The sequence below is a fragment of the Danio aesculapii genome, chromosome 13 (genome assembly GCF_903798145.1).
Source record: "Danio aesculapii chromosome 13, fDanAes4.1, whole genome shotgun sequence".
Taxonomy (NCBI): Eukaryota; Metazoa; Chordata; class Actinopteri; order Cypriniformes; family Danionidae; genus Danio; species Danio aesculapii.
The window spans coordinates 11,311,854-11,339,035 of NC_079447.1; the positions used below are offsets into that span (position 1 = coordinate 11,311,854).

A 27,182-nucleotide genomic window follows, 5' to 3' on the forward strand; every position below is an offset into this window, starting at 1 on the left:
CAAATTAAATGAAACTGACCAAACAAAACAGGAAATATGTTGTGTTTATATTGTCTGCAATGAAATACAAGTCAAAGTAAATTTGCAAATCACTACTTTTTTATTTACGTTTTCCCATACTGTCCCAATTTTTTTAGAATCCTTGTTGTAATAATAACCTTTTTTAACCAGGTAAATTGAGAACCAGTTCCAAGAGGCAACATTACTAGATATACGAGGCAGTAATGACACAATACTATAACAATTACACAAATGCTGATAATAACATGCAGAACAAAAATAAAGCACAGTGATCTTGTACTATTTAATGAATTGAGGTTTAAAGGATCATAATGAAATAAAAGAATTGAGCTTTAAAATCTGCTGGAGATGATTCTATTAATCAGCAGCCGAAAACTAAAGATTTGTTTAAATTGGTATGGATTTATTCAATCAACAATACAACAAAAAGAGCAGTGATTTTCCTATTTTAAAATGTAATTTATTCCTACAAGGTTCTCAAAATTAGGTGCTCAAGAAATTTTCATGTTAAAAGCATGGTTCACTCAAAAATTAACTTTTACTAATTATTTACGCACCTTCGAGTGGTTTCAAACCTTTATGAGTTTGTTTCTTTTGTTGAACGTAAGAGAAGATATATTGAAGAAAGCTGGAAACCACTGAACTCCATGGAAAAACAAATAACTACTGAAGTCAATGGTTACAGCTTTCTTCAGACTATATTGTTTTGTATTAGAAAGTCATAAAGGTTTAAAAGAAATAAAGGTAAGTAAATGACAGAATTTTCCAACTGTTTAGGTAAAGGAGAACATTTCTGTAATGTTATAAACGTCTTTACTGGCAAACAAGTGCGTCCTTGAAGATAAGAAAGGTAAACTCTTCATACAGTATCCTTTGCTTTGTTTGTATTGTCCATTTTAACACTTATCTGTATGGAAGTATCATATAACAGGACAACGGTTAATCCTCAGGAACTGAAAACCATATCACAGTTTCTCATTACCTGATTTACAGTAAGTCTGTTCTTCTCTCGCATACAGCACAGCAATAATACCTGAAGGCCATGACCTGGATTCATGGAGGTCTCTTCAAGAGTTGTAAAACAGAAAGCATGCACAAAGTAAGTGAATACTGACTTTTATGTACAATAGAGGTTTTATGTAAAACAGAAGTTTATATCAACTTCTGTCTCAGAAATAGAATGAATTTAAATGCATTTGCAAAGCAGAAATAAACAGTTGATGCAGCGAAAGTTCAAGAAGTAGGCAGCTTATAAAGTCCCTTTGAAATCAAAATAAAAGTTAGTATCAATATTTTATAGAGGTAATCTTTAATCTAGTGGGCTTCAAAGCAGTGACAAAATTAGCATTTTGAAGATATAATCAATCAAATCTTTAGGTTAATCGCTTTTGCCAAAATGCTCTCTATTATTTGATACATCCGCCCCCTTCAAATCTGAAAAACCCATGTTGAAATCTGTCCTTTATTCACATCAAAACTGTTCAAATTGAGGATTTGCCTAAATATAAGAAAATATGATATTGATAATATTGATAATAACACCTAAAAATTTTATATTTTGATTTCCCTGGGACTTTTATTCATATCAAAAAAGTTGCACAGGAACTAGGAGTGGCTTTGTTACATCAGAAATATGTTTGCCACTTTACTGACAGCTCATTGGTCCAGTTTGGCTTTGCTATCTCTAACTCAGAATAAATCTTGCACTGGAGCAGAATAGCCATGTGGCGTAAGTTATCATGGTAATTAAACCAAAGTCCATATCAAGGCAAATCTTTTCACTCTGTGGCCATATTTGCAATGCCCCCAGGCAGTTCATCCAAGACCAAAGCCCCTTCTGAATGAATGGGGCAATCCTGAATCCTCGCTAAACTCGCAATTAAACGAAATGTCAAATCCACAACAAATTCTGAAGTGACCATTACCATTACTGTTGTTGTTTAAACTTTAATTACATTTTAAACACACAAACCTCATGACTTTAAAGCATGATGATTGGCTATTTCAACCGGAAGGCAGGACTTCTTTCGCTATCGCGTCCATACTGAGCATTGAATTTCCATTCATACTAATGCGAGTGAAGTATTTATATATATATTTATATATATAAAATTATTTGAAAAGCTTTTATTAACATGGCTAGTCCATTAAAACTGCACCTATGCATTTCAGCAACCACTTGACTTCATTAGACCCTGATTTATAATTTAGCTGTTTATCTTTGTATGCCTTACCCAAAGAGCACCAACACATCCATTACCCCTGAAGCACTTTTTGTTTCATTTTGGACATCTGTATACAGTTAAAGTCTGAATTATCAGCCCCCCTGTTTATTTTTTTCCCCAATTGGAGTGCAGATTTTTTTCAACACATTTCTAAACATAATAGTTTTAATAACTCATTTCTAATAACCGATTTATTTTATATTTGCCATGATGACAGTAAATAATATTTGACTAGATATTTTAAGACACTTCTATACAGCCTAAAGTGACATTTAAAGGCTTAAACAGGTTAATTAGGTTAACTAGGCAGGTTAGGGTAATTAGGTAAGTTATTGTATAAAGATGATTTGTTCTGTAGACTATCAAAAAAAAAAAAAAAAAAAAGCTTAAAGCGACTAATAATTTTGACCTTAAAATAGTTTTTAAACAAATAAGGCTTTCTCCAGAAGAAAAAATATTATCAGACATACTGTGAAAATTTCCTTGCACTGTTAAACATCATTCGGGAAATATTAAAAAAAGAAAAAAAAATTAAAAGGGGGGCTAATAATTCTGACTTCAACTGTATATCATTCATTTTTTTACGAAGCACAATCAAAACCAACCCACCTTCTTGAACCCAAAAACTCAAGAGTTTGCTCAAACTAAATCCAAACGTAACTAACTAAAAACCCAAACCAGCTATGTGCAACAGGTCTCAGACTGGTTCAGAAGAGCAACAAAAGTTCAAGGAGCTGCTTGTTGCAACCTAGGTCTGCAGAAGAGAATTCTCTTAAAGAGCACAAAACAATGACACTTCTGACAGAAACCTCAAAATTAAACAGTAGATCATTGGAAAAGAGGTTGCCTGTTCTGATCAGACTTGATTTTTAAAAAATGAAAGCTTGTACCCATTCTGCCTTGTATTAACAGTTTTGCTGGTGGTTCAATAATGGTTTATTTTATATATGCAGATATTTTTCTTTGTTCCACGTAGCAACAAATGGGCATCATTTAAACACCAAAGTCTACCTGAGTATGAACCCTTTTCACAAGACTGCTATGACACGTTTAATTACCATCATCTTAAATCCTTGAAAAATGTTCAATACTTTGATTTAAGTATTTGAACATTTATATATGAACAATTTGAACATTTCATGTATGTAATATATCATCTTTCCTTCAAATTACAAAAAACTAATTACCGCCTGTGCGAGTGCTTGTGTCTATGCACAGGACAGAAAATTTGAGGATGTTCTCTCTTCTGTCTGCTGTTATCAATCTTGATAACACCATTGTTGAGTTTTTCTTTTATTATATCAGCAAATAGGATTGTAACAAAATGATTTATTATGCTCTCCCATTCACTGTGCTTTATATTCACCCAACTGTGACGACTTCCACTACTGAGAAACCCGGAAATGTGAAAAGGTTCGTTGCTGATCGTGTCCAGCCATTTATGAGCTGTATTCTTTTTAATGATGCTCATCTCCAGAAGGATAACAGGCCATGTCACTAAGGTCAGATCATCTCAAACTGGTTTCTTGAATGTGACAGTTCACTTCTCCAATGGCTCCACAGTCAGCAGATCTCAATCCAGCAGAGCACTGGAATGGGAGATTGGCATCGTACATGTGTACGTGTGCAGTTGACAAATCTGCCGCAACTGCATGATGCTATCTCACAGACCATAATCTCAGATAAAAAAAAGGTTCTGAAGGCAAAATGGGATCAACCACTACTAACAAGGTATACCTAATAAAGTGGCTCATGAAAACATAATTTGAATACTAAACTTAAATAGATTGTTTTAAGCTAGTAGTGGAGGATGTTTACTGTGATCTATGTTGATCCTGGAGCAACATTCCATTCAGCCAATCAGTTTTAAGGAATAGGTTTACAGTTTATGTTAAGTTTAAGCTTGCAGTTATGTGCTTCTACTACATCATTGTCATCCAACTATTAATCGCCACTGATTTTGGGAATGATTCGCAGTTAAGTTTAGAGGTTAGGGTTTAGATGTGGGATACATTTTCAAACAGGAATGATGTTCTTGGATCCACATGGATGTTAATGTACATGTTACATGTAGATGTTACATATCAATCTAATGTATGATCCTTATATACATTTTTGAAGAAGGTAATTAGAACTATAAGAAATGTAGGGTGTTTGGGGAAGATTAAGTCTTTATTTTTAAAGTTGAAGTTACTTGTGGCTTAAATGAAAGGCAAAGGCTTCTAGATTACGCTTATTTTATCAAAATAAAATATGATCATGCCTTGATTTGTAATGATTTATTTAAGACAGTAAGCTCTGACTTTGCTTAGACAGTTTTGTTATTAGAAATAATGTACAGTATAGAATATAAAGTCATGGTGCAGTGGGAAAAGAATTAATATTGTATATGATTCCCATAAGCTTAGAGGACTGCATCCATACATCTCTGTAATGACTCAAATAACTTATTAATAAAGTCATCTGGAATGACAAAGAAAGCGTTTATGCAGGACTCCCAGAGTTCATCAAGATTCTTTGAATTCATCTTCAATGCCTCCTCCTCCATCTTACCCCAGGCATGCTCAATAATGTTCATGCCTGGTGACTGTGCTGGCCAATCCTGGACCACCTTGACTTTCTTTGCTTTCAGGAACTTTGATGTGGAGGCTGGTATGAGAAGGAGCGCTATCCTGCTGAAGAATTTACCCTCTCCTGTGGTTTGTTATGTAATGGGCAGCACAAATGTCTTGATCCCTAAGGCTGTTGATGTTGCCATCGACTCTGCAGAACCCCCATACTGAATGTAACCCCACACCATGATTTTTCCTTCACCAAACTTGACTGATTTCTGTGAGAATCTTGGGTCCATGCGGTTTCAATAGGTCTTCTGCAGTATTTGTGATGATTGGGATGCAGTTCAACAGATGATTCATCAGAAAAATCAACCTTCTGCCACCTTTCCAAATGATCAACTAAAATGGGATCCACCACAAGCTTTTGGTCAGGTAGTGTGTATTTTAAAATGTGCATAAATATCTGATGTGAATAAAAGTTTAATCATTTGGTTAAATTTAAAAAGGCACAAGTCATGTTTAAGGCTAGGAATAAATTACATTCCAAATGTATTCAAAATTTGAAGAAAGACAAGGGGGATATCATTTAAGAAAAGGACGAAATTTCAGGATGTTAAAAATGAGGACAACTGTAAAAAGTTTGTGTATGTGGGGTGAAATTGTAGACAAGCCTGGAACAGATTTAAAACAGTATCTGGATAGTAATCAATCTAGGAAGTTGTATACAAATAATTGTTAATGGAATATGTTTATGGATAGAAGCGATTGGAAAAACAAAATGAAGACGGTATTGTTAAATTTTAGTTAGAGGTTGTTTTTTGTACCTTGTATGTTCTGGGGCTGTGTTATAATAAGGAAATATACAAATGGTGAATTGAATATATAATATGTAAAAGATGTTAAAAAAAAAATCTGAAATAGTTCTTCTTTTTACATAAAAACTAAGTTGAAGTGGTGTGGAAAAATGTGGTAATGAGCTGGGGGAAATAATTAGCTTGTGCTTCATCCCGCTCCTTTTTGAACTGAACATACCAAATGATTTATGAATGAATTGATTCATTTTTTGTGTGTTAACTCTATGCTATAAGCAACACCAAAATATTTGAGTAGCTACAGTAGTTGTTTGGACAATTCATTCTATTAACCGAACTCATATTGGTTTGATAACTTAAAATGTTTGTTACTAATAATACTCTAAATGTTTGACGATATAAACACGTACAGTTGAGGTCAGAATTATTAGCCCCCCTGTTTATTTTTCCCCCAATTTCTGTTTAACGGAGAGAAGATTTTTTTCAACTCATTTCTAAACATAATAGTTTTAATAACTCATTTCTAATAACTGATTTATTTTATCTTTGCCATGATGACAGTAAATAATATTTGACTAGATATTTTTTAAGACACTTCTATACAGCTTAAAGTGACATTTAAAGGCTTAACCAGGTTAATTAGGTTAACTAGGCAGGTTAGGGTAATAAGGCAAGTTATTGTATAACGCTGGTTTGTCCTGTAGACAGTCGAAAAAAATGAGCTCAAATGGGCTAATAATTTTGACCTTAAAATGGTTCATAAAAAATTAAAAACTGCTTTTATTCTAGCTGAAATAAAACCAATAAGGGTTCTGTTGGTTTTCCAGTAGTGAAGCATGTTTTCTTTTCTTCTGCAGGGTCTGGATGGGGAGCCGGCCGCTGTTAGTATCAATAATCAGCTGGCTTTATCTGCACTTGTCGCGCACTCTGAGCTCGAATGGCTACAAACCTCAGGCTTGGTCAGAACAGGATGTGCTGAGAAAGCAAGATAAAGCACTTTGCAGGGAAGGGAATATCCTACACACTTTGCTTCTGTTTTAAATGCCCAGGTGAGTGTCTGCTTGCAAATAGTGTAATGGTGTTGTTACTTATCACTATTTTGCCAAATGTCAGTGACTGTGTAAATCTGCAAATGTTTTAGTAGATTCTACTTTTTTTTTTCATTTACACATTTGAGCTACTCTCATCTGCCACTTTATTAGGTAACATGTTCAATTGCTTGTTAACGCAAATTTCTAGTCAGCCAATCACATGGCAGCAACTCAATGCATTTAGTCATGTAGACATGGTCATGATGATCCGCTGCAGTTTCTTGAGGAAGCAGCAGCAGAAGACCACACCGTGTGCCGCTCCTGTCAGTTAAGAACAGAAAATTGAGGCTACAATTCACACAGGCTCACCAAAATTGGACACTAGAAGATTGGAAAAATGTTGCCTGGTCTGTTGAGTGTCCATTTCTGCTGTGACATTCAGATGGTTAGGTCAGAATTTGGCTTCAACAACATGAAAGCCTGGATCCATCCTGCCTTGTATCAATTATATTTTACGGGCGCACTTTGGGCCCAATAGTACCAATTGAGCATTGTGTCAATGCCACAGCCTACCTGAGTATTGTTGCAGACCATGTCCATCCCTTTATGACCACAGTATATCTTCTGATGGCTACTTCCAGCAGGATAATGTGCCATGTCATAAAGCACGAATCATCTCAGACTGGTTTCTTGAACATGACAATGAGTTCACTGTATTGAAATGGCCTTTACAGTCACCAGAACTCAATCCAATAGAGCACCTTTGGGATATGATGAACAGGAGATACGCATCACGGATGTGCAGCTGATAAATCTGCAGCAACTGTGTGATGCTATCATGTCAATATGGATCAAAATCTCTGATGAATATTTCCAGTACCTTGCTGAATCTATGCCTTGAAGGATTAAGGCAGTTCTGAAGGCAAAAGCGGGCCCAGCCCGGTACTAGTAATGTGTACCTAATAAAGTGGCAGGTGAGTGTATATGTTTATGCATGTCCAGAATATATGACTGTATATGTAATGTATAGACTGTATATGTGAGTACCCCACTCAGACCTTCAAAAACTAGGGCTAATTTAATCAAATAACTTAAAATCACAGTCCAAAAAATAGTACACCTAGATTAATCAATAAAAATATAAATGTTTATTGACATTTTGCACTTGCATATATAAGTACAGCCCTCACAAATCTATCTCTTAAATGCATATTTTTAATAGGAAGCTATACAATATTATATTTGTGCATATACATTAGATTAGTCAGTACTGAAGCCAAATCTGGAGCTTATCTAACAAAATAACTTACAATAATGTTCAAAAACTAGTACACCCAAATTTATATGTCATCCTCTTAAGACCCAAGGTGTTTTTTTACATGCATTTTTTATTTCTCTTTGCTATTTGGGCTTATTGGAACCCAATTAGAATAAAAATCTAAGTATAATCTTTTGATATTATGTACTTTTAGAGAAAAATGATGTCCATATATGTGGACTTGTGGTCCGAATTTACATAAAACATTTTTCCTGATTTTATTTTAATGCATATATATTGCAGAAGTTTTTTTTTTTAACTTGCTTTGACTATCAGAGAGTAAAAACAACATTTTTGCCCATTTTGGACAGTTAAAAAGAAGGTTTAGGACATTTCATATGCTGCAAAACAGTTGCAGGATGAAACTGTATGTCTGTAACTAAATATAAAACATTCAAAGTATTTTAAATAGCCACTTAAGAGCTAAAATGTGCTGTCCAAATATTAAATACAAATTTTAAAAAGAGGAAAAATCAAGAGAAGCAAAAAAAAAATATTTTATTATTTTTTTTTTTTGCAATATTTAGCTTGAATTTAATTGTATTATCTTTCAATTTCTGAATAAGTTTGGTGACTAAAATATTATTGTAATATATAAAAATGGGGTGCACTCATATATGCTGAGCACTGAATCTATCTATCATGTATGTGCGTGTGATTCAAATAATACAGTTAGAGGTTTAGTAATTGTACAATTTATTGGTTGTTTTTTGTTGTGTGTGTGTATATATATATATATATATATATATATATATATATATATATATACATATACAGTCTTAAATCTGAGCAGTTATGAAGTAGAAAAATATAAGCAATTTTGCATTTTGTTACAAGCTTACAAATAATCTTTTACACATAAAATACATAGCATGTCTAATACAGTTCAGCAGCCTATAAACAACAGTGTATTACAGCAGATCGTACAGTGCTATAAAAGTTCATATATATATATATATATTTATTTCAGCAGTTAGAAACAAGCAAATTAATAACCATAACACATTCTATTCATGTTAATTAACAAACCCTGAAATTTCCCTTCAGGAATCCCCTAACTGAAAAGGACCCGAGGGACACAAAATACATTTCCTTTCTGACCACACATGATCATGCGCCAGAAATGAAGTATCACATTCAACTTAAAATAGTCTTAGATAGATGTCCAGAATAGTTTCTCTTCCTGTGAGCCACTGTGAGATTCTCCTGACAGTATTTCATTAGGAAGGAGGTTGCAGGAGCACAATGGAGGGTTGCCTGCTTGCGTTTATTAGTTAATTATAGATTAATGCTAAGAAGTCCATAATAACAAGGCACAGACTTCAACAATGCCGTAGTGAGAATCAGGAAATGGTATTAAGGAGCACGGTGATTAAGAAGAACAATAAAGTGCTGTAAGATCATACTGTACAAATTTCTCATTATATGAGCAGTACATAGTGACATTAATAATGCAGCATAGGGCTGCTTTGAGCTAAAGGACACTAAGTGAAGAAGTACTTTATGCTAAATGCAGTCATTTAAAATATAGCAGAGCAGTTCTTAATGGCTAGTTCACCCAAAAAATGATCATTATTTTATTTACGCATCACTCATTTGTCAAAAACCTGGTAAATTTTCTATCTCCTGTTAAACACAGAGAGAGGATATGTTGGAATAAGTAACCATTGACTTCCATAGCATTAGTTTATTTCTCCTAGGGATGTCATTTGTTTACAGCATTTTTCAAAATATCTACCTTTGTGTTCAGCAGAATAAAAAAACTCAAACTTTTTTAGCACTTGAGAAAGAGTAAGGGGCGGCAAAATAAAGTGTTACCAAAATCACAAGTGTGAACGCTCCAAATATGTGTTGTCTAGCTACTGTAGAATTGCTATTTGGTAACATACAGGTTGCATCCAAAATCAGCCCCTATATCCTCATTCTCTACATAAGTCCAATAACTTAGTCCACTTAAAGGAATGTATGAAACGAATGGATTAATAAGAGCACTTTAGCGCTTTGCTGGTCTATAAATCTCTCAGACAGATTAGATTTTGGTCAGACCCTGTGATAGTTATCGAACTCCAAGCAAACTGTCAGTTAGTAATGAAACAAGTTATTTTGATTGCGGTCATGTATACAAATGCTAATTTAACAATTAATTTTCTTCAGACACTATAGGATTCTGCCGTTGATGCCATCTGGTGGTGCCACACGGTAAGTCATCCGGCACTCAAACTCTCACAGTGCGTTATGAGTATGCTCTAGCTCAGTGGTCTCAAAAAAAAACTCCTGGAGGGCCGCAGCTCTGCACAGTTTAGCTTTAACCCTATTCAAACGCAACTGATCTAACTAATCAAGGATTATTCTTGAACACCTTGATTAATTGGATCAGCTGTGTTTGATTAGGGTTGGAGGAAAAACTGTGCAGAGCTGCGACCCTCCAGGAATTGAGTTTGAGACCTATGATCTAGCCATTGCTAGCATTAAATTATTAATCGCGCGCCGGGTCATCCCTCCGTTTGTGGTGACACCGCTTGATGTTATGATGCCAGTCGGTCTGCGAGTAAACGAATTACACTGAATGAAAATACAAGGCCTATTCGTTTACACAATGTAATGCTAACGTGTAATTTGCTTGTTTCGTTTGTCTCCATTTTAATCTCTTCGTGATGATAATGATGGTGTACTTTATCTAGCTGATTCTGATTTGACTTTCTTCTGAATCTTCCTGCTGAACTGGGCGGGTTGTGTGACTTCTGTGGGCGGGGTCTGCATGCTGCGCTGCGAGCTATTGGCCTGATAGTGGAAACGTGGCATGATTTCGACCTCTCTGCTAAAGCTCCTGCCTGATAAAAGCCCTGGCTCGTACTGACCCGACAGTGGAAATGCGGCTATTGTGTGGCCATCAGTTGTGCATTAGCTATTGAGGTGCATTGTGGGATTGATTGAGTGCACTACAGAACGTCAACTATGGTTTTAGACACTACAAATGGTGCACTCTTTAAGGGTATATAGGGGCCATTTCGGATGCAGCCACAGATTTTTGACTGAATAAATGCTATGCATGTAAATCTGTCAGAACTCATTAAAGTCAAACATTGAAGCTTGTATTCGTCTGAGTAAAGTAAACCAGCACACAAAGTCCAGTTCTGTAGCTTTTGCTTCCCGTTATACAGCGAAAATCAGTGCATCACGCAGTTACAGTAATAACTGAGTGTGTTCTTGTTCCTGTAGCTCAATCAGAGCAAGAAAACGTTTGTGCCTGAGTATGACAACTATAAATACAGTGATAAGAGTAGATGTGAGATATTCTTCAGTGTTTGTTTCTTTAGCCGCCTTCATTTGGCAAAGTCATGTGCATTTGATTTCACTTCAAACATATTTCTGTCTCTCTTCTGTAGGAGTCTGAGATGGCCCTACCAAGCTGTCCAGCAGGTCTGAGCTGTCACGAGCTGTGACAGACACTTTAAATAGTTTGGGTTTTAGCGTGAGCCCATAATCGTAGTCCATATTGGGAGTGCTTTCAGCTTTAAAACTACACTGATGGACCAGCAGGGACGTGAAGAGGAAAAGCTGTATTTTAGACACGTCTTCTCCAATGCATCTTCGCTTGCCGAGTGAGAAGATGACCACATTGGTGGTCAGGTCTTTGTTGAGGGATCCATCCTCATACAGAAAGCGCTGTGGGTTGAACACCTCAGGTTGGTCCCATTTTGTTGGGTTGTGATTCAAAGACCATTGGTTGACAAATATGACGGTGTCTTTGGGAATGGGGTAACCGTTAATGGATGTGTCTGTGGTTGTGCTGTGGGGGATCGTCAAAGGGATGAATGAAGTGAATCGCAAGACTTCATAGATGAAGGCCATCAGGTATGGAAGATGAGGCTGGTCTGCGATGGTTGGAAGACGACTGCGATCCACTACTCTGTCCACGTCCTCCTGGAGACGCTTCTGGATTTCTGGATACCTGCAATGTGAGTGAAAATCTCTTTTCAAGATGTTTTAACAGTTTCTATTGCATGAGTTTACTCGGCACTATTTTAAATATAAGTGGAGACAAGTGCAACATAAGTGGAGACAAGTGCAACATTTATTGGAACAATTCTGGAGTCGCTGGCGATCTTGCAAATCTAGCAGTCAGACAAAAATGGCACGTTCCTAAGAGAAATATTCAGATTGGTGATCATGTTACTGTGAAAGATGATGATTTGCCTTTAAATCAGTGGCGATTGGGCAGAGTAAAAGAGACTACTGTTAATACCGACGGATTGATTAGAAAAGCAAAAATATGTCTAGGCAATTCAAAACTTGATATGAAAGGCAAACGTCTTGGCAAATCTTCAGTAATTAAAAGGCCTATACAAAAACTTGTACTGTTGCTAGAGACCCATTAGCATCCCTATGTTATTGTCTTTTATGGGTGTAAAAGTTGGTGCTTTGCATAGACTTTGTGAATTCTGTGAGTTCTAGGATGTTTATATGTAGAAATCATTCATGTTTTATATGTACTGTATGATTTGGTGGGAGTGTAAAGAAACTTGAAACGTGTTACTTTATGATTTAGAATTTTTTTTTTTGTTATTTTGTTGTATTTTGTATATGGTTTGGTTTGTTGAATGAATTAAGTTGTTTGGGGGCTTTAATTATGACATCAATTGCGGAGCCTACCGGATACATACTGTATATTGCGTATAGTAATGAATGAAAACAAAGCATGGAACGCTAGGTGAAACACGGTAAAATGGGCACAGGTATACAGTTGCTTCACGGATTCCTCCTTCATGAGTTTTAGCTCCTGGTTTGAGGGGAAAAATAAGGTAATTTTGTTTTAATTGTTTAAGATTAATGTTTGATTGTTGATGTTGGCCTAGTGTTTTAACTTTCGGGATTCATTTGTGTTTGTTTGTTTATTTTCTCTCTAGTTCTTACGGTGATTCATGTTGAAATAATGCGTACTAATTCTATGGAGTGTGACCAATAAATGAATCGTGAACCATCAGTGAAAGACTTGGTCATCTTTTAATCAGGGACGATACAGAGGTTCTGGCACGGTTCCATTAGGAAAATGGTTCTTTTAAAAACTCTTTACTTTAAGGTTCTTTCTCTTTTAGTGGTTCTCCTTTTTTGCAACCTTTCATTTTAATTCAATTCAATTCATCTTTATAATCAATGTAGATTGTACACTAACTGACAAAAGTCTTGTCGCCTATCCAAGTTTTAGGAACAACAAATAATAACTTGACTTCTAGTTGATCATTTGGTATTAAAAGTGGCTTATGAAAGACAAAAGCCTCTAGATTTTGCTAATTTTACCAAAATAAAATATGATCATGCCTTGATTTTTAATTATTTAATTAGGACAGTAAGGTCTGACTTTGCATAGACCAAAGTCTTGTTACTTCACAGAAATAATGTACAGTATAGAATATAAAGTCACGCCCCCATACTGAATGTAATCTAAACCATGATTTTTCCTTCACCAAACTTGACTGATTTTTCTGAGAATCTTGGGTCCGTGCAAGTTTCAATAGGTCTTCTGCAGTATTTGTGATGATTGGGATGCAGTTCAACAGATGATTCATCAGAAAAATCAACCTTCTGCCACTTTTCCAAATAACAATAATAGAAGTCTAGTTATTGTTTGTTGCTGTTTACAACTGGGATCGAAGACAAGACACTGTCAGGTAGTGTACATTGTCAAAGCAGCTTAACATAGAAGTTCTAGTAAATTTCTGAAGTGTAAAGTATGTCTGGCTGGTGATTCATTATAATTTCTGTTCATGAATAAAACAGGCCTATATTCTTTAAAGTCAATATACCAAAATGTGGTTTTGACAGTGATGCCATAAAATTCCTGGAAGTCATTTAGTATGTTTACTTTATAAAAAAATAATAATTCAGGTCACAAGACTTATTGTTAGAGACTGCAAGACTAGAAATGGGTGTCAGACAAAAAGGAGATAATGTGCAGTTTTGAGGGTCCTCCAGGAAAAAGCACTGCCTTTGTTTGCCACAAATATATATATTTTAAGTAATTGATGGCATCAGTGGTTTCATGAGGAAATTTGAACATCCCTTTCCATTCCCTAAAATGTCTTTAACATAGAAAATGTTTCTTTAGATTATTTGGAAGCTTTTATTTGAACTGTTTGAGCAATGGAAAGGTTCTACACTTTTAGTTCCAGATGGTAAATTGATGATTTTATGAAGAACCTTTATCAATCATGGAAACATTTTTTATATAAAAGGTCTTTTATAGCTGAGAAGAGTTATTTTTTTAATTCTTTAAAAGGAAAGTTTTCAAAAGGGTGTTTTTCTCCGTGTTCTTCACATTAAGAGAAAAAAAAGTTGTTTTCTCAGTGGAACCAAAATAGTAGTTATTTAGCATATTTTATGAGTGTAATGTAATAATGTTTATTATTAACTGTTCAATTTATCTAAATGGTTCGTTTAAGCTGTTCATTGAATTGAATTTTTGGTAACCAAAAATAATTTTTTCGCGTCGATTGACGAAATCGCGTTTTTGGGAGTGTAAGTTTTGTGCATTTGTTTGTGAAAGTTTCAATGAAAATAGTTTTTTAATAGAACCAAATTTGCGTATCAAAAAACATTTTATTTTAAGATTTTTTTTTTCCTATATTAGTATCCTGCATGAAGTTGTCATTACGTGCTGAGTTTCACAGAGTGGCCTACATGTTTAAAAGTGTTAGTGGGTCAGGTTTCATTTCGTGTTGCTGTAACCTGCCCTCATTATTTGCTGCCAGTACCTGCACGGAAGAGTTATATAACACACGAGAGCTGTTTGGTGCAATTCAGGTCTGTCCGTCTCTTGTGGACGATCTTAGTTTCCGCGCTGCGCACTTTACATGCAGCTCAGTTCAGCAAAATGCATTCAAACAGTGCTTTCGGGCCTTTGTCATTCCAGAAACATTTATTTTAGATATTGTTTTTCTGTGCAATTTAAAATGATTATAGATGTATTATTGTCACTGTTTTGCCTGTTGGTTTAGTGTCAAATAATAAAAAAGCAACAGAAGTGTATTAGCCTATTCCAGAGAGCTAAATAGGTTTGTCCTACTGCAAGTTTAAAACTTTTAAAGTTTAATTTTTTAACTTATAAGTGTATACGAGTTTGTTATTAGAAGTACAATAGCAATTTATTCAACCAGAATTAAAAAATAATATACCATTTTGATTTAACGAAACATTAAGAATGTTTGATTGCCGTAATCCACAATCCCCAATCCAATTGGGTCAAATATGGGCACACCCGTTGGGTTAAAATTTGTCATTTAAATTTATCAATTAATACAAATATTAGTTTTGTTCAGATTTTAACCAACATTGGGTTATGATGACAGCCCAGTTTTTATAGTAAAAAAAGAGTATTAATACTTGTGTATTAAACCAATTGATTTTAAACAATTATATTTCATGATAGGCCTACTCTTCATTGTAAATGTAATGTTTTATATGTGTTTACCTGACAAGTAACAGGATGATCCACTGGAGAGCTGTAGACAGGGTGTCTTGACTGGCCCCGAAAATATCTGAGATGGTCGGCGGCACGAACTCCTTATCCAGAGAGACCCCCGAGCCCCCGGACAGCCCCTTGTCCAGAGCGACGATGAAGGCGTCAGTCATATCACGGACGAGGCTCGGTGAAATGGTCTTTCGGTGCTCCGCCACTTTAAAATCAATGAACGCGCAAAACTCTTCGTTGAGCTTTTTAAACTGGTTAAAGAGGGTTCTGAGGGGGTTTGGGAAGTACTGCATCCAGGGCATCACATCCACGATGCTCCCGGCTCCGACTGTTTTGGTGAACTGGTCGTTTCTGCCCACCACCTGCTGGAACTCGGCATTATCGTACGCGTACCGGGTGCCGAAGCACACGGCGCTCATCGTGTTCGCCACCGACACCACCAAATACCGGTGCGGCTGGAAAAACTGCTGCTCGCGGGATTTATTGAGAAAAAGACGGATGAGCTCTCCAATCTCGCTCACGATGTGCTTCTCGAAGGTCTGCTTGGTTTGGATGTTGGCTGTGGAGAAAGTTCTGACGGTGCTCTGCGCGACTTTCCGGTGCAGTTTCCACCACGGGCTGTAGTTGCCGAAAGCCATGCTTTTCCCATTGGACACGAACCGGAATGAAGCAAAGTCGGGTCTGCCTGCAAAATCGGTCGCTTTTTTAACGAGCGCCTCTCTGATCGCTTCTCCGTTCAGAACCACCACATTTCTGCTTCCCAGTTTGATCTGAAACACGTCGCCGTATTTCTGAGCCATTCGGCTAAAGTATAAGTGAGGAGAGTTACCGAGCTGAGTGGCGTTACCGATGACTGGCCACGGGAACGGACCCGGTACCAGCTGCCGACGCCGGAACATGAGCATTAAACACACCAGCAGCGACAGTAACACACTTTGCGTTGACAGCTGAAGGAGATCTCTCAGAGCCAGCAGGACATCCATCATGTATATATTTGCTCGTCTCCGAAATCAATGCAGATTCACATTTAGGTATCAGAGGACCAGCTGAGCATCAGAATTTCAGAGTTCGGGTTGCCAGCGCTTTGTGGCGTTTTTGTCGAGCTCATGTGAAATTATATAGTCTCGGTGGTGGGATGGTCTGGCTAAGGGTGAAATGAACTTTCTAAGAATTTATCTACGAATGAATAGCATCACCGAGTCTCCTCCTTTGCCTCTCCTCTCCTCCTCTCTCTCTCTCTCTCTCTCTCTCTCTCTCTCTCTCTCTCTCTCTCTCTCTCTCTCTCATATTGCCAAAGCATTTCTAAAGTTTACATTAAAAAGAACTTTCATGTATAGCCTAATAAAAACAGTAAATAGTAGTTTTAGTTAAAATATATATATATGCATATATATAGCCTATAATTAAATAAGAAAACTAATAATAAATCATATTATTCATATCCATATTATATAATGCTTTAGCTGTATATGTATATTTTTAGAAGATCTCCCGGCTAATTTCTTTCGGTGCTTTTTACTTTTGCTGACGCACTTGTGATACAATGATATTAACCTACTAATCTTTTTTAATACTGCATGCTAAAAGTAGTGTTAAAATTATCTTGGCTTCAAAGAAAGAAAGATGCAAAACAGTTGTTTTAAAATAAATGTGGCTCTGTGGTCGCTTTTTCGTGTTTTCAATTTCAGAATTGTTCGTATATGTATGAATACAATAATGCTGTCTGTTTAAAGAGCGTGATGCTGGCGTAATGGGAAAATGCAATGCAAGAGATTTTTTTATAAAGGATTTTTTTCCACCTGTTGCCACTAGGAGGACCTCATTTCCCAAATGCACAATGTTAAAATAAATATAAGAAATTAAATTAATTCATTATTAAAATAAGTTCTCTCTTTAAATCATATAACTTGTTTGGAATCCCAGAATATTGTTCAACGAATGTAAATGTAAGCAATGTAATATTACTTTATCTTCTTGTTTAAATTATGAATGCATTGGTCTGTAAAGAATTATAGTTTGAAAATCAGATCAGATGTGCATATATAAATTATATATTTAATTTGTGCTGGACTATCACTGTGTTTGGTGTGAACGCATGTCATGTTCACCATCCGTTTTAGCAAAGAAGCAGCAACAACAACAATAATAATGATAATAATAATAATCATCATCAAAACGTGGATATCTAATTTAATGTCCAGTGAGTCATCTTCGATATTCGATTAATACTTTTGTTTGGTTTTTACAAATTTAAATCCAATTCGCTGTACAGACTATTTGAAAGTTTATTTGACACAAAATAAAATCAACATCAAACATTATATTAATGTAATTAACAAATGCGTATGAAGACGTAAAATATTAAGGTGGATTAATAATGACTGAATTCTTGTAAAAAGCTCAGCGAAAGAGAGCAGCGGCATCTCAAGCGTTCAGTACCACGGACAGCGCGCGTGCTTCTGCACTGAACACGTCACGTCAGATCACTTATCAGCATTACTGATCCTCCGGACTCAAGTTCAAATGGCCTATTAAAAAGAAGAAAACAAGATTATATATATATATATATATATATATATATATATATATATATATATATATATATATATATATATATATAATATATATATATATATATATATATATATATATATATATATACATACACACACACACACACACACACACACAGGCTATTTGAGGACAAATGTTTTCCAGAATTGCTGATTAACAACTGCACAATGTCTTGACGCATATTTGGTTTCGCTTGTTTCTGGAAATTCTGGAAAACATTTGCAGAAAAATAGCCTGTGTATGTGTGTGTATATATATATATATATATATATATATATATATATATATATATATATATATATATATATATATATATATATATATATATATATATATATATTTATTTTTTTTTTATTATTATTTTTTTTTCACATTTCAAAACAGCCTAATAATTAAGTCATCAAAAGATTATTTTTATTTGCTAAAGTTTACCTTTTTTGTTATTGTTGTTGCTTTTGTTTTTTTAAACTGTAGGATATGCTATTGGAGTATTTCAAGCTTGCCCATTGTTTATTTTCGTTTCTATTAATTTTCTTAATAAATAAATGCATACCGGTAGCCTGTCTGCACGTATAATTCTATGCCCAAATCGAGTATTATAATGCTAAATTAAATAGATTTTTAATTATAATATAATTATTGTTATTATTAAATTTGCGCAAATGTTGTGACGCGTTAGTTTTGATAGAAAATTTAACTGATAGGTTAATGATTTATTATATTTTTACATATTTTTACATTTATTTACATGTTTGAAACCACATATCCTACACTGTAAAACTTATATGATCGAATAGTTCTGACAGCATATGTTTTAGGTCATTTTAAGTTAATCATGTTCTAACTTAATATTGAGTAACGCAAGCTGTTTTAAGTCAGTTTAACAATAATATAAGTTCATTGGACTCATACGGTTAATTTCAATCATCTTAAAAAATTAAAGCAAACAGGATTTTTACAGCGTAGTTTAGATTGATTTTTTTATTATTTCTATTAGATTTTCATATTGAGTCCTTACGTCTTTTAGTTACGGCCACTGTCAACAGCTACATTTTTAAATGTATTTAATTTGATCCATTTTCGTTTAATTAACTTGGACTTTTGTCACCCTCTGAACAGAGTCGGGACCCTCAGGCCTTTTTTACTACATCAAAGACCCATACCATGCCGAGACAGGCCCCGAAACACACACACACGCATGCACGCACGCAACGCTTCTCAGTGGTCCAGGTGTTCCCAGATAACTGAAAAGCTGCACTTTGTCATTTTTTTACCTGTTTTATATGTACAGTTGTGCCACATTGACGGACTGTAGGCTTATGGGGGAACACATGGGCATCAAAAGACCCGTATCCACGTTATTTTTCTACTGTGAAGTCACACTGGTTGTAAATGCGACACTTCCACTCATCAAGCGTCACAGAGAATAACAAAGTATTTTAAATTGTAAAACCGCAGTGCAAACCAGCAATATGTATTCTAGTACGTTATTAGGCTACGAAAATAAATACCAATTTGCAATATAATCAACTGTTTTAGTAAGTTAAACACGCCGAACACTGTCAAAAATACTGGGTTTCACGCAGAGATGGACAAAATATATTGAAACCCCCTTAGTGAACTCCAGTACACCATCTTTAGGTGTTTTTTATTTCATTTCTGGACTTCCTCCACATTTCCACCTGCAGCGCTGAAAGTGATCAGGATTATGTGCTGTAGGCTCCATATTCCAATAGTTTTGGACTGATATTTTATTCCATGTCATTTATAAGCAAAGATGCTAATGCATTGTACAATATGCCATTATATATGACTGCTCTTAGCATTGTGCAGTACAGTGATTTCAATGATTGTTCACTTGCTCCCAAATATACCCATGTCATTTGTCAGTTATTTTCTTTTATAATTTCCATTCAAACTCCAAGCATTGACCACCTCCTTCAATAGTAATACATTTTCTGTTGTGATCTCAGGCAAATAACTGAAAGCACCAATCAGAGGCCGCATTTTTATGATGTCATTATGCAGACTTCTTACAAAGTATTTTATGGATTTTATTGTATTTTAAAATTACAAGACACTAAAAATATTAACTAATTTTATAAACCCTGTCAAATACAGATTGCAAAAGACTATTTTGTATTGGAAATACGTATTTGTCATGAATACTGCCCCTATTTTGATAATAATGTGGAGGCTGTTTTAAGGAGGTAAATCAGCGTCTCAGTCTCCTCCGCAAGTTGAGAAGTTTTAATGTTAGTACACAGACTTTAAACATGCCATATGGGCCATTAATAGAGAGTGTTCTCCATATGGTATTGTTTCATTTGGTAACAACACTTAAACAGAAGAAATTATCGCACATTATCAATCAGGCAAATAAGATAACAGGTCACAAACAACATTCACTGCAGATTCTATTTGACTCCTTTACGGAACTTAGATTTTTAAAGATAATACACATTCTCTTCACTTAGCCTTTGAAATGTTACCATCAGGACGCAGGTGTAGGAATCCTAAACCCCGAAGAAATTATTTTAATTTTATCTCAATTGCAGTTGTTGTTTTAGATCGGATCACTAGTTGATATAATGGGGTGGTTGTTAAGAATGATCTGCAGTAATATGTATTGGGCTAATTTGGTTTTTATATTTTTAACTTATGTTGTTGTCTTATGGTTGTATGTGTGCAGCTGTTGTCTTAAATCCAGTGTTAAAGACAAATTTCATTTCTGTGCCAAGCAGAACGGACAAGAAACTTTAAACTAAAACTAAACTATCCCTGGTTCCACGCAATCGATTTGTGTTGTGGACAGCTGTAGCGGACATTTTACCTCAACAAAAGAATTAAGTCGCCTTATTAGGCTAGTGTTTACAAATATAAGTGAATTGAACGTAAGTCGTCCTAAAAAAACTCAAGACTATTTTACGAGAATTTTACGTTTTGTCAGTTAAATATAGGCCTAAGTTTTTTTTTAAAGGAGGCGTGGCACCAAACCCTCAAGGGGTTGAGCGGTAAATAAGCGAATCGTACTAAATTCTAGGAATGAGGTCGTACGAGTTCATACGAACTAGCAACTAAATCAAAAGTTTACGAAATGTCCTGAGATTTTGTTGCTTATTTCAGCTAATTTGTATTAGGTAATTTGTATAGAAAGCTTTTTTTTTTTGAGGGAATGGATGAAACCGGAAGCCTCGTACATCTAAATTAAAAACAGCTGCGCAAGTTCTTTAAAAAAAAAATAAAGGTAAACACAAATGTAAAAGAATGACAATGCTAAAAGGTAAGGCTTTTCGCTGCAAACCCTATTTTAAGACGATAAATTAAGGTGTAAGCGTACAGTGTGCAATATATAACCAATTTGTCTTTATAACAAACTGTTTTATATACAAAGTAGTACCCATCCATGCACAACATTAGACCTATATATGTAGTCTAATTTGTTTATTTACGCCCTGAGACATTTTGAACTTGGGGAAAAAAGAGGGTTCATGCACTGTAAAACCCAACAGTTTACTTTATCAAATGAGATGAGTGTAGTTAACTTAAAATTGACTGAAAGTTAATTCTACTCATCTGAAAAGAGTTTTGAACTCTGTGTTGAAGGTAATGCGTTAATTAAATACCTCATTACTTCAACTTAAATAGAGTAAGGTCACAGTACTCACATAGATCAGCTTTTTAAAATCAAATGGTTTGTTGCAGTCAGTTTCCTCAAATGGTTTGAGTTGCCTTAACTTATTGGGTTTTACAGTGTGGGTCAGTTATGAAGTCATGGGGTTGTTAACATGCATTTAGCATGACTGGATATGCTTTGTCAATGAAGTTATTCTGATATACATATTTAAGAGGGTGTGTGTGTTGTGTGTAAAGTGCTGATGATCTAATCCTCCTGGAAACTGGAAAAACTTGACAAATATTCTGAGTCAGATGATTCATTTTAAATTAATTCTTGCATCTTTGCGATTGGCTAAAATTACAATATGGAAAGAAGCGTCAGCTGTGGTGTAGCGACTACTATATATAAACAAATATTAACAAGGGAACAGCTCGGATTGCAGAAGTTTTGCCACAGCTATGTGCAGATTGGAAAAAGGTGTGTGCTTGAGACTGGCTTATCTTCTGTACTCAGAGCTGTGGAGGAAACAGACGAGCAGGAGGAATGGCCACAGGGCGTTGAGTTGAGTTCTGCAGTCACGCACAGGCACTTTATCATGAGACGTGACATCAGACACAACTCAAACTGCAGGCTTAAAGCTTAAAACCTTTCTTTCTGATGGCTTAGCTGATGAACTCCTGAAGACAAGTTTATCTGTGTCACTAATACTGGCTACATGAAAAGGAAGGAAGGGCCTGGGAATGCTGAAGCTTCAGAATATTCAAGTAGAAAATTAGTTTTGCTGGTTGTTCAAACTACTTTTAAAATGAGTTGAAAACACCACAATTTTTGAGTTTACTGGACAACTTAATTCACTGAAAAAGATTAATTAGATTTACTAATTTATTTAAGGTAAGTGGTTGCAAACAATTTATATAGACTTAATTTAACCAAATTAATTAAATTTTAGTAATGTTCAACTTAATTTTTTTTTTGCTTAAATCCAGCCCATACAGTATATATTGTTTGCAACCCCTCAACCTTAAAAAAACCGAGTAAATCCAATGAATCATTGTTTTTCAGTGTTGTTGTATATTCAATCCACTTTAATTTGTAAAAACAAATGGATTGTGTGGAAATCAGCTTTTTTTACAGTGAACAATAACATGCTTTTATTTTGCAGTTGTTCAGTTTTAGACACTGAAATTGAATATGGTATCATATTTAACTGATATTTATCACTATACACCAAAAAATATTTATTGGATGATTTAATGATATATTGCACAAAAATAGTCTCATATTCAAACAATTAAAAATAGATTAAATACAAAACAAATGCCATTTTTTAAATCAGTCAGCTGAAAAAGTACTGAAAAAATATTTATTGTATTTACTACAATTTTTTTTTAAATGTAAGTGGTGGCAAACAAGTTATATTGGCTGAATTTAAATAAACAGATTAAGTTGAACATTACTTAACATAATTTGTATGTTTAAATTCGGCCCATATAAATTGCTTGCAACCACTTACCTTTAAAAAATTGTAGTAAATACAATAAATATTTTTTCAGTGTCATTTTTCAGCTGACTGATTACGAAATGGAATTTTATTATATTAAAAGTGTTTAAAAAATGTGTTCAATATGCAAATGAGACGTTATTTTAGTGGGTAACAGAATAATGGTCCATTATGTATTCAATAACATTAACTAAGCATCAATAATCTTGAAAAGCATTAATTAATCATAGTTCAACATTAACTGTATTATTAAAATCCAACGTTGTGCTTGTTAACATGAACTAACCTTATTTAGCTCGATAACTTCACTAACGTGAACGAAGATGACTAAATGCAGTATAAATGTATTCCTAATTGTTTGTTTATGTTAGTTAATACATTAAGTAATGGACCATTATTTAAGTGTTACCTTTTAGTGCACTAATTTGGGTTGATTCACATTGGATGAAGTCGGGTTCAAAATTCTTGTTTACTATTTTTTTGGGTACACTTTCAAATATTGGTCCATTAGTTAATGTCAGGTAATGTATTTACTAACAAGAGCAAACTAGTACTACATTTATTGTGGTATTTATCCATGTTATTGAAGTTAAATATAGGCATGGAACGATAATCGTTTTCAAGGTACACCGCGGTTTTTGAAAAGTCAAGGTTTTAAAACCGCCAAAAACCGCTAAAATTTTCTGCTGCACCATTCCTATCCTTCATGAGAGATTTTTTTTTTATATACGTTTTTTTTTCTTTCTCTTTTTTGGACAACAGTGTCTTTAGTATCCAAAGATGCTGTTTTAAATTGTAAAGAAATTTGTGTTTTAAACACAAATGAAGACAGCAGAAGTCAATGATTCATTTGAATGATTTAGCCTGACATGTTTACTGCTCCAAAATATTCTAAATGTCTCTCAAAATGAAATATTTTGTGTTCAAATGGGAAAAAAGTTTTTGTAGATACCATAACTAACATTACCTAATGGACTATTATTCTAAAGTGTTATCTGTTTTTTACATGTAAGAGTCAGGTTTTAACACGGGGGATTACTGGATGGGAATCTCATTTAATAGTTAACAATATACTACAAGCGTAAACAATTCTGTAGAATAAAATGTTTAATCAGGCATCAAGTATGAACATCTCTTTGTAAAAATCTAATTAATCTTAATTATAAACTGCGTTAGACTTGAATAAATCTGTGAGTGCTGCTGATGTAGACGATTCACTGTAAAATAATTATTGCTGCCTAATTATTAATAATAATTATTTTAGTCATATCAACTTAAATCAAACTGACTGAAAATATTAAGTTAAACTTTTTATGACCAAAATATGACTTTAAAATGACTTTAATTTTTAAAATAAGTTAAAGTAAAATAAAAAAGTTTGTTGTAATATTTATTTTACCTTGTTGCTCAGTGCTAGAAATTTTTTTTTTTTTTTGAGAAAAGTGTGTACTGCAGTTGAAATCTACATATGCAAATGGATAAAGGGCAATAAAAGAAACACTCAGAATCTAATTTGGGTAAATTTTATGTCCATTACTCTAAATAAGCGAACAACAACAACAACAACAAAACACTTTAAATGTCAAAAAGAAAAAAAATTCTTAAACTCAAATGACTTTTGCTGTAAAATAATTAATACTGTCTGTTTTTTAGCTGAATCAAATGAACCTTTTAAGTCATATCAGCTTAAATCAAACTGACTGAAAATATTAACTTGATTAACTTTTAAAATAATTAAAAGTAAAATAAAAACATTTGTTGTCATTTATTTTATTAATGTGTTGCTTAGCAGCATTGAGAAAAGTTATATTTGAAAGTAATACATTACAATATTGAGTGACTCCCCCAAAAAAGTAACTTTTGCTTTACTTGGTTACTTATTATGGTAAGTAATGCATTACATTATTTTCCATTACCTTTTTCTGACCTGGCTGAGGCTTGATCTCTTTCAGAACTTTTCTTTTTTTAATAGAGGAGCTCTACAATTAACAATGCACCGTATAACCTTTATTTACCTCAAAAAAAAAAAAAAAACATTAAAAGCTAATGTAGGATAATGTTATCTTCGGAGAACTTCCTGACCCCAAAGCTATACATGCCCATATATACAGATTAATGACAGTTTAAAGCAATGTGTTTGCTGCGTTTGCACTTTTGGTCTTATTAGTGAAGTAAAATCACTGTCCATTGAGATAATCCTCTTTTCCTTTTCTTCCATGTGTTCAAAATAATGAGAATATTTCTATTGCAGAAATGTAAGACTGCCATTTTCATTTCTGTCTGTTCCTGCATTCTCTTGTTGAGTGTTTGATTCAACGTGACTATGACCATTTTAATTCAGCAATTTATTTTTTCAAAAGCGAATTGACTAAAGTAAAAAGTAACTTGCATTACATTTATTAATTTATAACATAAATACATTTATTATTTTATATATTATTACGTATTTTTTTAATGTAATGCAGTACTTAACTTTTTACTTAGAAAAGTAATAATGTTACATAACTCGTAATGCTCTGAAAAAAATGATGTCTACAAAATTGTTGCAAACAATTTATGTGTTGAATTTAAACCAATAAATAAAATGTAATAATGTTCAACTTAATTTGTTTGCTTTAATTCAGCCCAAATATATTGTTTACAACCACTCCACCTAAGAAAAACCCTAGTAAATCCAGAATCATCTTTGAATCATTTTTCAGTGTGCATTACCCCCAACACTGTTGCTTGCGTCTAATCATTTTGAAAAAGTGTGTGTTGCAGTTGAAATCTCCAGATGCAAATTGATAAAGTGCAATAAAAGAAACATTTAAAGTTGTATTTTGGATATTTTCTGTCCATTAATCGAAAAAAAAAAACCCACTTTAAAATACTGAAAAGAAATAAAAACTTTGCTGCTTGTTCAACCTACTTAATTAAAATGAGTTGAAACGACACAATTCTTAAATAAAATTTATGGGACAACTTAATTGTTTTAATTCCTCTTAAATTTGTAAAAATGCTTAAGTTAACTTAATCGATTTGTGTTGAGACAACATGAAGAAATTGTGGGAAACCCTTAGCATCTTTTTACAGTGCCCTTGACTGCATTAAATTGGTGCAAGCAATGATTAATATGCATACTGTATGAATTTCAAAACTTATTTTTTATTTATGATTTATTTAACATTTTAAAAACATAACAAACAACCCTTAAAAACAGAATAAAAATAAAATAATCTAAAAAATAAATAAAATAAAACCCAATTACACAAATAAATGAGGGGCAGATGTCTACATTTATGCAACAAACTCAATGTTACAGTTCAAGTAATAAAAGATTACAAACTGATGTATTATTATTGTCAAGAGCTAGTAAGAGTGATCAGTCTAGTTCCATCTGGAGAGTTTTAACATAAGAAAAAGGGGTTTCCACATTTTAACAAACGTTCTGTTATGTCTTTGAAGGGAGTATGCATTTCAAAACTTAATGTCAGAACATAGTTTAGAATTCAATTAAAATGAACAAAATCATAAAGCAAAAGTTCACCTCAGCTCTAAAAGTGAAAGAGTTTTTCATCTGGATGTCTGTGTAACTTTACACACTGTGAAATGTGATATTGTAGTTCTGCTGTTAAACAGGAGGTCATTCAGAGGTTCATTCAGCAAAGATTATTGTACTTCCTCCCTCATATCTACAGCACTTTGTGTGGTTTTGCACTGGGTGAAAATGACAAAACATCTCTTTTTGTTTACATGTAGCTGGTTCCATCTGCAATATTTGACATAAAATACATGTCCATTTCCTTATTCATTGTTTTATTAGTATGCATTCATTTTCCTTTTGCTTTTTTCCAACAGTCCTGAAGGTGATAATCCATGAAAATATCCAAAAAAATTAGTGGAAGCAGTGAAATCTGATCTTTACAAGGGTACATGTTTTTACATTCATTCATTAGTTTGCTTGTATTTTTGTAACACTTACAGTATGCGTATATATATATATATATATATATATATATATATATATATATATATATATATATATATATATATATATATTGTTTTTATTATAATTG

At 33.9% G+C, this 27,182-nt stretch overlaps 1 protein-coding gene across 1 annotated transcript; it reads right to left on the reverse strand.

The window, feature by feature from the left end:
- Window positions 1-8,742: 8,742 nt before the first annotated feature.
- LOC130239742 (cytochrome P450 1B1) lies at window positions 8,743-16,567 on the reverse strand. Its single transcript, XM_056471055.1, has 2 exons — window positions 15,431-16,567; window positions 8,743-11,914 (listed from the first exon to the last, which is right to left on the reverse strand). Exons 1-2 carry the CDS (start codon window positions 16,414-16,416, stop codon window positions 11,320-11,322), a joined length of 1,581 nt encoding a protein of 526 aa, XP_056327030.1. The 5' UTR covers window positions 16,417-16,567; the 3' UTR covers window positions 8,743-11,319.
- Window positions 16,568-27,182: the final 10,615 nt, after the last annotated feature.

Bases quoted from the DNA above. Each gene is read 5' to 3' on its own strand.
- LOC130239742 (XM_056471055.1), bottom strand. From the start codon at position 16,416: ATGATGGATGTCCTGCTGGCTCTGAGAGATCTCCTTCAGCTGTCAACG. The intron at 11,915-15,430 runs GTAAACACATAT...CTCACATTGCAG, and splicing joins ATCATCCTGTTACTTGTCAG to GTATCCAGAAATCCAGAAGC.